The sequence below is a fragment of the Telopea speciosissima genome, chromosome 2 (genome assembly GCF_018873765.1).
Source record: "Telopea speciosissima isolate NSW1024214 ecotype Mountain lineage chromosome 2, Tspe_v1, whole genome shotgun sequence".
Classification (NCBI taxonomy): domain Eukaryota; kingdom Viridiplantae; phylum Streptophyta; class Magnoliopsida; order Proteales; family Proteaceae; genus Telopea; species Telopea speciosissima.
Window position 1 is genome coordinate 6,759,960 of NC_057917.1, and position 14,087 is coordinate 6,774,046.

The 14,087-nt window shown below is 40.6% G+C and overlaps 1 protein-coding gene across 1 annotated transcript in view; it reads left to right on the forward strand.

Annotated features, from left to right (window-relative positions):
* The window catches only part of LOC122651568, a 117,154-nt gene that overhangs the window by 18,528 nt on the left and 84,539 nt on the right, over positions 1-14,087 (forward strand). Inside the window, exons 5-6 of the mRNA XM_043845005.1 lie at positions 3,185-3,281; positions 12,272-12,345. Of these exons, the coding sequence (XP_043700940.1) occupies positions 3,185-3,281; positions 12,272-12,345 (171 nt within the window). The remainder of the gene's footprint in view (positions 1-3,184; positions 3,282-12,271; positions 12,346-14,087) is intronic.

Below are 14,087 nucleotides of genomic sequence, written 5' to 3' on the forward strand. Positions count from 1 at the left end.
CAACATTCTGCCCCATACATCATAGCCGGTCGTACAACAGTCTTATAGAACTTTCTTTTAAGCTTTAAAGGAATACGTCGGTCACACAACACACCAAACACACCTCTCCACTTCATTCATCCCATTTTAATTCTCTATGAAACATCATCCTCTATGTCACCTTCTTTATTTATGATTGACCCTAGATATTTAAAATAATCACTTTGCGGTATCTCTCTTTCCTCTATTCGCACCATGTCGGTATCCATCACAGTGTGACTAAAACTACACAATATATACTCCGTCTTCATTCTACTAATCTTAAAGCCTCTTGTTTCCAAGGTTGATCTCCATAGCTCTAACTTAGGTTTGACCCTTTACATAAGTGGTTAAAAGTTGAAAGTTTTGAATTTTGATTGAACAGATTTGAGGATCTAATTCCACAGCCAGATCATGTAACAAATAGCACAAGTCAAATATGCAAGATTGTCATTTGTGATCCTCAAATTTATTCATAATAGCATTTTAATACAGAGGGTTCAGATTGTCCAATCAAGGATTAAATTGAACCATTTTATCTAATATGCCAATTGCCAAGTGAATGGTAGGAGTTTTGGTATAACACATGGAGTCATTTGTTTGTTATGATGAATATTATATTACTCAAAATGATTTGATTGAAATCTTCTTTCTCATGTGTTGAAAATACTATTATTTTCCCATATTCTATCTTATTTAAAGTTTCTTAGGATGAAAGAGAGTGAACTGAGGTTTCCCATTCACACCACCCCTCCTCTATTCCGTCTTTTGGTTCTGACCCCAACCTTGCCTCTAACCCCTCTGCCACTACTATCTCCTCTCATCCTGAACCTTCTGCAGCTGTCCTGGACCAATCGCCTCCTCCCACTGTTGTAGGGCCTCCCTCTTTTGGCCTACAAACCAACATATCCTCTCTTTACCTCCTCCTTCCTCCACCCTAGTTTCGAACTTCCATTTCCCCTTGTGTGGTCGCCATAGAAGTCGACTGCGAAAAAATCTCCGCCGTTGTGCCTTCGCCTCCACCTCTCCCTGCGGCCATGAGCAACCATCTTCGCTGGCCCTTACCTCTCCTAGGACTATTGGTCCAAACCATCTCTCGTCACTTCAATCCTTTGGCGAAGGATCGCTTGCTCCCTTACTTGGGGCTCTGCCTGCTACAGATCTCTAGAACCCCCATCCTTCTGCTCCCCCGACATATTGCCATCATCCGGGTTTTGCACCGATTGTCACTCGCCTTTCCTCCTTACCCCTCCTCTTATACTTTTCAACTGCTTCCTCTAGAAGTTCTCGATCCACTTACCCCACTCACTTGCCTCTTGCCATCGATATCCTTCGGGTGGGGCCCTCCTCTCTCCCTTTTCCTCCTCTGCCCTCTACCCCTTCGTCTTTGATTCCTTCTGACCTTAATGGGTCAATTTCTTTTCCCGGCCCATTAAACCCCTCCTTTAACACTTTCAGCCCATTGTCCTCTTCCCCTGATCCTTCTAATCTGGCCCGCCCTTCTATGACCCACCCCACTAGTGTAAGGTTAACCCCTTCTGTGCCCCAGCCCATGGCCCTCCCTGATCACTTTCATCCGCCTATTCTCCCCCGTCCCCCCCTTCGTATTTTCCATCGATGTGGATCTAGCTCCCCTCCTTATCCTAAGAAGCGACCCTACATAGCCTATTCCCTGTCCAACACCGAGAAGCTTATGCCTCTAAGCATGGATCTGATATCCATGCTTTCTGTCGTGACGCTTCGAATCCTCATACTTCTGGATAGCGCGCTTTGTTGAGGCTGGGTTCGGTTCATTTGTTGTGGTCCAGGTTTTCCTTTTTAGTGTGATGTAATTGATTGGGACTCTTCCTCTTATATTTTGCTGGCCCATGCCTTCTCTTTTGTTGGCTGGGCCTTGTATTTGGTTTGTGTTTGTATGCTCCCCCCCCCCTTTTCTCTCCTTTGGTAATGAATTTTTTTATTCATCCAAAAAAAAAAAAAAGTTTCTTAGGATTAAGATAATCCCCATTAGTCCTAGGGAGTGCAGCCCTCCCTTGATGCATGGGCGTCATTGCCATTGAAACTTGTATCCATTCAAAGGTGAAGGGAGCGTAATTAATATGTTTATTTTTTTGGACGTGGGGGGAGGCAAGGGAAAAGGGTCAGTGGAATTGTGGCATTGTTCACTTTGAAATAGTGAAGGAACAGGGCCTAGTCACTCTATTCGTCCATGAAAATGTGATTACAGCCAATCTTCAGCTTCAGGAACAACAGCGGAGTTAGGGAGTGCAGCAGGGCCATTAACCTTTGCAAAGATTTCAGGCTTCCTTCCTATATGTGGTGGGGAGGAAATTGGTACCTTCTATATGTATTGCTCCATTGTGCTTATAAATCAACTTAATATTCATGCATATTTCAGTTTCTCTAATCAGGATGTCCTCCTTTAAGAATGAGAATGTACTCCCTCATGTGAGGGGGGTTTTACCTAGTTAGAAGTTGTACCGTGGGAGTGTTGGTAGTTGACCACGATAGGGGGAGTGTCCCTATCGTGGGAGTGCTTACCCTGTTATGACATGTATGTTAAGTAGTTGTGTTATGTAGCCAACTAGTCTTGTAGTCTTAGTTTTAGATTATGATTAGGATTTATTTCCTGTTTTGACTATGGCTCACAAAGCATAAATAAAGCTTGATAGACCACTAATTTTTCAAAAAGTATTTTGTATTTGGCTGAAATATGTTTACATAAGGGTGTTGTACTAATTTGACAAACTAGGATTTCAGCCAAAGTTGAGACTTAACTGGGTTGGGTTTTTTGACTTATTTCAGAAAATCTTGGGAACATAGTGGATCATTCTGGGCTTTCAGATGAGTGAAGTTGAAACTGGAACCATTTGTACTTTTGGGAACAATTCTTTTTTTTTTTAATCACTCGAGAAGAATGCAAGATGAACTATGAAAGTCAATCCTTACCAAATTAAGTGTCTAAACTGGCAAATTTATGAGATGATATGTTTGTTGAATCATTAATAATATGCGGGGAAAAGCATGAATCCTCTCTCCTGTGGTGTATGCAAGCTTGCTAGCTTGAAAATGAAGGAGTTTTCTTATTTATAATTTAGTTGAAGGTATGTTCCTTGGCGTCAAGTGGAATTCTATCTAATTATCCTTCTATTCTGATTGCTTTCAGCCTTTGTTTCACTGGAGGAAAGGAGGTTCACAATGCTGTAGTGAGCAGCATACAGGATTTGGCAAAAGCATTCTCCGGCTACGAAGATGAAGTATTGGTAAATACATTAATACATGACTATCTCTAAAAATTTCATGAATGTGTTTTGAAACCGTGAGAATGATTAGGATTATGATTATGATTTGGCAAGAGCATTCTCAAAGATGAAGTATTGGTAAATACATTAATACATGACTATCTCTAAAAATTTCATGAATGCGTTTTGATACCGTGAGAATGATTATGATTATTTCTTTGAGTACAAAAGACTAAAGATATTCCATGCTACAAGTGTTAGCATGGGGTGATGAATTTAGAAAAATGAGAAAGGTTCGTAACTGGTTTTGATGATTTTCTAATGTTTTAACCAGTACACTTGCCTGAGAAAATTAAAACTGATTTAAATAAATTCACTAAACATGGGGATATCTGTTTGCTTACTTCTTGTGTGTTGAACCCTATGGTTGGTTATGGTTCAATACCTATTTGCATATGGTTTATGCTTTTTAATTTTTCCTGGCTAATGGTCAATGTTGCCTTTGAAAACTGCACATAGTGGCATAGTGCATGCGTATCCGCTGATACTGACCGATACATATCATATCTTAAAGGTACCAATACGATACCTAACAAATTGTATCAACTGTATTGGGTTGATACATGACCTGATATGGTTGATGTCTATTGATATGCTTGATACATCTCTTATAAACTACTAAAAACACGATCCGTGACTGCAAAACACTTACCGAGAGCTCCTGTAAGGCATTCTAATCATTTTTTTTGGACAAAATCAATTTGGTTCCTTGCTTATACTGGCAAAACTGGTTCTGGTAGTGTTAATTTCATCATCATTTGGGGATTTAACAGCTTACAATCAAGAATCAAAACCAATTTTGAGCATTATGTATTAAAACTTATAAAAGCTCAAGTCATTAGGGGAGTGAGATTTGCAGAAAGCAGGAAGGAGAGAATACAATCTTGAGAGTACAGATGTCTGATATGACTCAGGACTTGTGTTGTTCTCAGGAGTGAGATTTGCAGAAAGCAGGAAGGGGAGAACACAGTCTTGAGAGTACAAGTGTCTGATATGACTCAGGAGTTGGATTTTTTTTTCTCAAATATTGATTTTTAGTGTCATTTTTGCAATAGATCACTAGATTAATGAAAAACAACCTGAATGATTGCATCAAAGGGCGTACCCAGTGCATGAGGCTCTCGCCACTGCAGGGTCTGGGGAGGGTTATAATGTACGCAGCCTTATGACTTATTCCTGTTTTTGCTGAGAGGCTGTTTCAAAAGCAACATGAATGATTACATCAAAATATATATTTTTTTTGCAATGATGTGTGCATCTAAACCATAAATTTTCCTCAAACTGAAAATGACTCTTTTTTTTTGGGTATTAGTACGTGTAAGAAACCTCGTCCTTTATACATAATCAATTAAAGGCACTAGTTTCTTCATACTTTGTTCTCCTTTTTATCAACAACAACAAAAAACTCAGCCGTATCCCAACTTAATGGGGTCGGCTACATGGATCCAAGCAAAACAAAGTAGGGAAGACTGAGGTCTAAACAAAAAAAAGGGGGGGGGGATGAAGAGATGTGAAGAGGCGGATGGGGGATGAGATGAGAAATGGAAAATGGAAAATGACAATTGGAAGATGGAAAATAAAAGAAAAATAAAAGCTGAAAAGTGAAAAATGAAAGTAAAAGGAAAGTGGCACAACCCAACACGTCAAGTGAATCTCAGCCAAATGGGGTCCGCTACATGGATCCTTGCCCTCCAACAGGCTCTATTTGAGGTTATACTTGGTTCAAGACCTAGGCTATGCATGTCCTTCCTCACAACTTCTCCTATGGTCATTTTAGGCCTGCCCCTAGTTCTTTTATCTCCTTCAATCGGAATCATATCACTCCTCCTTATCGGGGCTTCCCTAGGCCTCTGTTGGACATGCCTATACCACCTCAAACAACTCTCTCGTAGCTTGTCATTGATCGGGGCAACTCCCAATTCAGCTCTAATATGCTCATTCCGTATTTTATCCTTCTTAGTTTTTCCGCACATCCATTTTAACATCCTCATTGTTGCTACATATAACTTCTCAATATGACACTTCTTAACTGCCCAACATTCTACCCCATACATCATAGCCGGTCGTACAATAGTCCTGTAGAACTTTCCTTTAAGCTTTAAAGGAATACGTCGGTCACACAACATTCTGGACGCACCTCTCCACTTCATCCATCCTACTTCAATTCTTTGTGAAACATCATCCTCTATGTCGTTTTCTTTATTTATGATTACCCCATACCTAAAATAATCACTTTGTGGTATCTCTCTTTCCTCAATTCGCACCATGTCAGTATCCATCGAAATGTGACTAAAATTACACATCATATACTCCGCCTTTGTTCAACTAATCTTAAAGCCTCTTGTTTCCAAGGTGGATCTCCATATCTCTTGTTTCAATATCAGAATATGAAAACCAGCAGTAGGGAGAGAGAAGGAAACAAATGGGGAGAGAAGAGAAGCTGTGGAGAGAGCTCACAGCTGATACCTGCTCTTCTCTCCCAAATCTTATTTATAATAAAAAAGGAGAAAGATTACAGCCAACACTTTCCTAATTAGAATAGGAAAGAAATAAAATAGAAAGTCTTATAGAGAAATAGAAAGTAAACTTCCTAAAACAGAAAAGGAACCTAAAAGGAAACAAAATATTCCATGATAGAAGGACTCCTTCTATCGTGGTTTACATAGGAGGCCCCCACGATATCATGTCTTAAGACTCCCCCTCAAGCTGGAGCATATAAATCACCCATGCCCAGCTTGACACAATTCTTCTGGAACATCGGACCAAACAAGGGCTTAGTAAACAGGTCACCAAGCTGATCTGTGGAGGAGACAAAAGGTGTGGAGATGAGCTTCTTCATAACAACATCTCTCACAAAATGACAGTCAACTTTGATGTGTTTGGTCCTCTCGTGAAACACAGGATTGCTTGCAATGTAGATGGCAGCTTGGTTATCACAAAACATCTTCATGGGAGTTGAAAGGGGAAACCCCAACTCTTGTAACAAGGATTTCAACCACATTAGTTCCGCTGCAGTATGGGCCATAGCCCGATATTCAGCCTCAGCACTAGATCTAGCCACAGTAGACTGTTTCTTGCTCCGCCAAGTGACTAGATTTTCGCCAACAAAGGTACAGTAGCCAGTAGTGGACCTCCTATCACCAACATAACCAGCCCATTCAGCATCAGAGAACCCCATCAGATCTACTCTCTAATGTGATGTATAAACCAGTCCCTTTCTTGGAGCTCCTTTCAAATATCGTAGAATACGACAAGCTCCCTCTTAGGGAGGCTTCTTGGGAGACTGCATAAATTGGCTGATGACACCAACGACAAAAGATATGTCAGGTCGAGTAATGGTCAAATAAATAAGTTTACACACAAACCTCCTGTATTGGTGTACATCTCAAGATCTTCACCATCATAAACCTCTAGCTTGTGATGAGGATCCATAGGAGTATCAGCCTACTTAGAGGCAAGCATACCTATTTTGGACCAAAGATCCAGTACATATTTCCGTTGGGACAGGCTGATTCCTTTTTTACTGCACAACACTTCGATTCCAAGAAAATACCAGAGATGACTTAAATCCTTCATCTGAAAATGCTGATGTAGATAGGACTTAACTGCTGCAATTCCTGACTCATCATTCCCGGTAATAATTATGTCGTTTACATAGACAACTAGCATAACAACCTTGGAATCCTTGCGTCGAACAAACACAGAGTGGTCAACGTAGCACTGAGAGAACCCGTAACGAGCAACAATAGTACTAAACTTATCAAACCAAGCTCTAGGTGACTGCTTCAGCCCGTATATAGCTTTATGTAACTTGCATCCTCTGGTAGAATTCTCCCCCTGAGCAACATACCCTGGAGGTTGCTCCATGTAAACTTTCTCTTGGAGATCACCATAGAGGAAGGCATTCTTGCTATCGATCTGGTAAAGTGGCCAACTCAAATTAACAGCCACAGAAATGAGAACTCGCACAGAATTCAGACGAGCAACAGGAGAGAATGTTTCTAAGTAGTCAACACCGTAAGTCTGAGTATACCCTTTGGCAACAAGACGGGCTTTAAGACGTTCAACTGAACCATCAAGATTGTATTTGACAGTGTACACCCAACGACACTTTACAGTATCTTTCCCTGGAGGTAAATCCACCAAAGTCCAAGTTCCACGAGACAATAAAGCATCCATTTCGGTATCCATAGCCAACTTCTTGCCATAGTGAGAGGAAGCCTCAGAAAGAGAATGGGGAATAGGATTAGTAGATAAGGAAAAAGCAAAGTAGTGAAAAGGAGAAGGGAGATGGGAAATGGACACATACTTCTCAATAAGATAAGCAATTAAGGACTTCTGAGGGCAAGTACGTTTACCTTTCCGCTGAGCAATAGGAAGATCAAGGGTGACCTCCAGACATGGATCAGATTGGACAGCCGGTGGAGCAGGGTCAGCACTAGGAGGAGGCACAGGTTTCTTCTGTCGCTGATACACTTGCAATGGTTTAGTAGAGATGGTGGAGTTATCGGACACATCAAGAGGAATAACCTCTGGAAGAGGAGGAATAACTGAACCTGCAGGAGAAGGGGAAGGAGGAGCTGAATAATATGGTGTATTTTCAAAGAAGGTGATGTCGGCACTTACATACTGTGTATGAGACAGCGGATCATAGCATTTGTATCCTTTTTGGGTTCAAGAATAACCAAGAAAGATGGACTTAACTGCCCTATGAGAGAGCTTATCAACATGAGGATGCAGAATTTGAACAAAATCAACACAACCAAACACCTTGGGTGATAGAGGAAAAAGGGAACCATTAGGATGGAGAACAGTAAATGGAGTCTGATTATGTATCACAGAAGAAGACATTCGGTTAATTAGAAAACAAGCAGCTAGGACAGCATCACACCAAAAGTTCTTGGGAACATGCATGTGAATCATAAGAGACCGGGCAACTTCCAACAAATGCCGGTTCTTACGTTCAGCCACCCCATTTTCTTGGGGGGTATGAGAGCAGCTAGTTTGATGAACTATACCATTATCCAAACAAAATTCAGAAATATCCCTTTGCACATACTCAGGAGCATTATCAGATCTGAAAATTTTAATAGAAACACCAAACTGCATTTTTATGTCTTGATAAAAATTCTTGAAAATATTAAGAAACTCAGTCCGGTCTTTTAACTAGTACCCAAGTAGAACGAGAGTAATCATCTACAAAGGTGACAAGATAATGGAAACCAAATCTATTACTAACACGACATGGACCCCAAAAACTAAAGAAAATAACGACAAACTATTAGGTACACCATGAGAAGGAAAAGAAGATCTATGATGTTTGCTTAATTCACAGTCTTCGCACTCAAGACGGGTAATGGATTTGTAGCTGGGAACCATAAGTTGTAGCTTGGACAAGGATAGGTGACCAAGATGGTAGTGCCATTGTAGAGAGGAAGAACCATCAGTAGATGTAGCAATGACAGTAGATGGGCCTGCTGTCCATGTAGTACAAACCAGCTTGCTCAACCCTGCCACCAATCGTCCTTCTTGTCTGAAGGTCCCGAAAAATACAATAAGATGGAAAAAAGGTGACAGAACAGTTTAGAGATTTAGTAATTTGACTAATAGACAACAAGGACAAGGTAAGTGAGGAACATGTAAGACAGATGACAAAGTCATGGATGAAGTAGGAGAAATAGTATTATGACCTATCACTTTAGTAGTTGAACCATCAGCAAGAATAATAGAAGAAGACTGCTGAATTTTAGAAAGGGAAGTAAATAAATCAGCCTTACTTGTCATGTGGGAGGAAGCATCAGAATCGATGATCCAAGGAGTGGAGGTAGTAAGAAAGGCTGAATTACCTGTGTGAGCAAGAGTGGCCGTGGGAGTGGCTGTGGTGGCTTCAAGTTGTTGCAGCCGTTTAAGGATTTGAGTATAATCATCACGTGGAATGGACACAGTAGAAGCAGCTCCAGGTGCAGACACTGGGTCGCTAGAATGTATGTTTTCAAATGTGTGGTCGACCGTAACAGTATTGGCCAACTCATTGGCCCACCGAGGCTTGCCATGCTTAGCCCAACAAGTATCAACCGTATGATTCTGCCTGCCACAATGGGTGCAAAAACGATTAGACTTATCAATTTGCTGTCCACCATGTCCACCAGTACCACAGCCTCTTCCTTGCCCTCAGCCACGACTAGGAAAGGAAGAACCTCGTCCCCGACCAGCAATAAATGCAGAACTTTCCTTTGGAGAGGAATCAGCCTTGGTAGATGTAGACGTGCGCTGCTCGGGAAAAGGTTTCATTTAATGATGAAACTTTCTCACTCGCAAGAAGGTGACTCTTAACCGATTGATAATCAGGATGTAGACCGGCAAGAAATTTTGCAACATGAAATTCTGCCCGTTGGAGTTTCAGCTGCTCCAAGTCAGTAGTGCATGGTTGATGGACTTGAAGTTCCTCAATGATTCCCTTGTAGCTGCTGAAATATTCATTGAGAGATTTATCCCCTTGAGAGAAGCTGAACAGCTTTTCATATAACTCATAGGTACGAGAAATATTTTTCTCCTGAGAGAAACTTTCCTTTAAGTCATTTCATTCTCCCTTATTGGTCTTGTGGAACATAACATTGGCAGCAATAGAGGGCTCAATACTATTCCATAACCAGATTTTAAGTATACAATTTTCACTCATCCAATCATCATGAGTAGTGAAAGAGGCGGGATCTTTAGGATCAACAATGCGGAGATCATCCATAAGATACTTCATTTTCCCCTTGGCATGGATATAAACAAGTACAGCTTGTAACCACAACATATAATTGGAAACACCATTCAGCTTAATACTGGTAATCTGAATATGGACATTGTCCACAGTAGTTTTTGGATCAGCCATATCAGTGAATAGTAGAACCACAAATAAAGTGACCCAAGTGAAAAACCAAGGAGAGGCAGAAGTAGCAGCTTGTGCAGAACAGTAGTAGGAGAAAGCACCCAAAAAAAAAAAAAAAAAATGCAGGCAGGGCAGAATTACAGCAGGAAACACTAGCAATCGAGCAGAGTAGTAACAGTAGAGAACACCAAAAATATGTAGAGTAAAACTGTAGTAGAACACCTTAACCATTTGCTGTAGATGAAGTAAATAGATCTCCAAAGAAAATCCTTACTCTGATCAGCAGGCTTGATCAGCCTTTAATGGCAGATGAGAGTTACAAACACAAACTCCAGAAAACAGAGCATCCGCCAGGTGTAGAAAGCAAACAGTTGCAGCAGAAAATCCGACCAGTAGAAAACTTCCAACTCTTGGTCGAGTGAAGTACTAGTAGAAGTGTATGACCTCTGAAAATTCCATCCACATCATGCGATGGACAGTGGAGTAGAGCTAATGACTTGTTGATGAAGAAACACCCAAGCACAGAGGAGCCGCAAGCACCATAGTAGCAGGAACTCAAATTTTTTCTCAATATCTCTTCATGGGTCAATAGGAAGAGGTAGTAGAAGTAGTATGCAGCCCTAGTTTACATCATATCATTAATAACTAGGGCTGAGAATATGCAGCATAGGCTGCTGCCGCCAGAAAAAGCAAGGCTGTGTGAGGATCACCAAGAAAGCAAGGTCGAAGGAGAGAGGAGCTGCTGGTTTTAATGCTCTGATACCATGTTACAACATCAGAATATGAAAACCAGCAGCAGGGAGAGAGAAGGAAACGAAGGGGGCGAGAAGAGAAGAAGAGAAGCTGTGGAGAGAGCTCACAGCCGATACCTGCTCTTCTCTCCCAGATCTTATTTATAATAAAAAGGAGAAAGATTACAGCCAGCACTTTCCTAATTAGAATAGGAAAGAAATAAAATAGAAAGTCTCCTAGAGAAATAGAAAGTAAACTTCCTAAAACAGAAAAGGAACCTAAAAGGAAACTAAATTTTCCACGATAGAAGGACTCCTTCTACCGTGATTGACATAGGAGGGCCGAGGGCCCCATGATATCATATCTTAACATCTCTAACTTAGCGTTAATCCCTTCTTTTGTCTCATCCACCAAAACGATATCTTCAGCGAAGAGCATACACTATGGGACCTCGTCTTGAATGCTCTTGGTTAGGTCATCCATGATAAATGCAAATAGATAAGGGCTTAGCCGCTTAGGGCTGATCGTTAATGTAACTCAATCGTAATTGGGAATTTCTTGCCCTGTCCTCCCACAGATCTCACACTAGTCACCATGCCGTCATACATATCTTTAATTACATCCACGTATTTACTCGACACCCCTCTCTTCATTTGAACACGCCAGATTAAATCTCTTGGGACTCAGTCATAGGCTTTTTCCAGGCCAATAAAGACCATATGGAGATCTTTCTTGCTATCTCTATACTTTCCATGAGCCTCCTCAATAAGTAGATAGCTTCTGTCGTGGATCTACCTTACGTAAAGCCAACTTGGTTCATTGAGATATGAGTCTCCCTTCTCAAATGAGCTTCAATAGCCTCCTCCCAAAGTTTCATAGTGTGACTCATTAGTTTTAGTCTTATATAGTTATTGCAGCTTTGGATATCTTGGTTTTCAGTAGTAGTTTGGGTAGAGGAGAAAAGTGGGCCTGAACAGAAATATGAGCTAGGGGGGGGGGATTGGGTTTGAGGCCATCAGTATAAAGTATACATCTAAGCTTGCTCCACTAGTTGAAGAGCTAGGGTTTACAGGTTTTGCCTGTATCCCCTTGTGGTTGCGTGAATTCTAGCATTGACAAAAATGCTTTTGGACCTTTTCCTTCTATTTGAATTACCTTTAGAGGTTTTTTTTTTTAAAAATTTTTTTTTACTTCAGCGATATTTTTAGTCAGCATAGGCTTGTAGCCAAGCTTGCACTCGATGCTTTGTTGAAGCACTCATAGGCTGAAATCAGTTTTTATTATAATGTTTGGGGGAATGGAAGGTCTTCCATTTGTTAACAGTTAATGTACTTCTCTTCAGGTAAAACGCGAAGAATTGCTCCAATTTGCACAGGGTGCAATTTCAGGGTTGAAAATTAATGCTGATCTTGCAAGGTGGTGAAGGAAGAATTTTCTTTTTATCTTTTATTGTTGTATACAAATTTCTACATAATGCAAATTATATTCCTTTATTTTTCCTTTCTATTTGCAAAATATCATGTGGTGTGACAAATCTAGTGGAGCACAATTGAATTTGATTGCTTATTTCTTCGTAGAACTTTCTGCTTTGGATTTTTTTTATTATTATGAAAGCTTCAATGTTGTCAAATTTGATTCTCCTTATTTTGGGTTTTTCAGGTTTAAACTATTACTGTATGTTAACTTTCCAAGTCAATTATTTGTTTTGTCAGGGGTGGCTGTTGGGCGGGCTGGAAAGGGTGGTGGCCCAAGCCACCCTAAAGTATAGGAAGCCAAGGCTAAGCGCAGCTCGAGCTCAACACAATCTTGGGAATGAGATTGTTGCTCCTATGCCCAACTCAATCAAAATTACTTAAGCCCACAGCTGTGCTCCGGTTTCTCAGGTCGGGTTGGGCTTGGGCTAGGCTCGGGCGGGTTTCTCCATTTCAATAAAACATATTCTAGAGTATTGCAATACAAGAGGCCTGTGTATATGTATGCGAACATCATCGTCCCTCACATAAACCTTAAAACAAAAGTAATTTATCATTTTCTTACAAAATAATAAATTTAAATTAATAAACCTCTATCTCCATTGACATATATAGGATCTAGAATATAACACATGTATGTCATATATTTGACGGATACTTGTATATTCATGTATGAAAGGCTTAGGTTTTCCTTAGGCTTGGGCTCAGGTTACTAAGGCCTTAACCCAACCCCACGGATTTTATTTTTTTCAGGTCAAGCCCAACTGAGGTTAAAAACATTCAGCTGAACCTCGGTGTTTTTTCCAGGTTAGGTCCAGAGTTTGAGTAAACCTGCCCAAGTGCCCACCCCTCATATGAGAGGGGGAGGGGGAAGGGGAGGGAGAGGGAGAGGGAGAGGGAGAGCTGAAATTATTCTAACCTGTCCTCGTGCCCACCCCTCAGATTTTGTAGAAAGCTAGTTTCAAGCCTTAAATCAGGTTTACTACTGTTTATACATTTTTTTTTTTTTTGGTTGTAGAAAACTTGTTTCAAGCCTTAAACCAGGCTTAAGTAGAGAGGCCTGAAATTCTTCTAACTGCTTCCTCTGAAGCATCAGGTTGATAAATGTTTAGATCTGTCATGAAAAATGTAATTATCTTTCAACCATTCATAAGACTCTGTTGCTGTCATATCTGGAGGATCAGCAGTTAAAAGTTCTAACTATACTCTAACACCAATAAACCTCCCCAGTTTAACAAATGTAGCCCAAATAATTAAATGCTATAGAACTTTCACACAAATGGCCCAAGACTAACATATCTCTACCACTAGGGGAAATAGAACTGAATTTGCTGTTATTTATCATGCAGTAGTCATTCTAGCGTCTCCACGTACTCTCATGCAGCAATATCACATAACCAGATGCACTTGCAAGTTGTCATTAATTCCCAGCATTCTATAGTTCTCTATGAAATACGAATAGCCAGAAACTAATTTCACATGAACTGAGACACGTACCCACACCCAATATCACCATGTCTTTTTCGTTTTGCATCCGATTTTTTCAAGGTTGCTCAGCACAATGTATGTCAGTGTAGTTTCAGACATCTGAACTGGTTGCTGCATGTACTGAGGGAAAAGAATGTGTATTGTTGGGAATGTGCAGAAGAGTGGAACTGTATATGTGAAAGTTGAACACAGGCACAG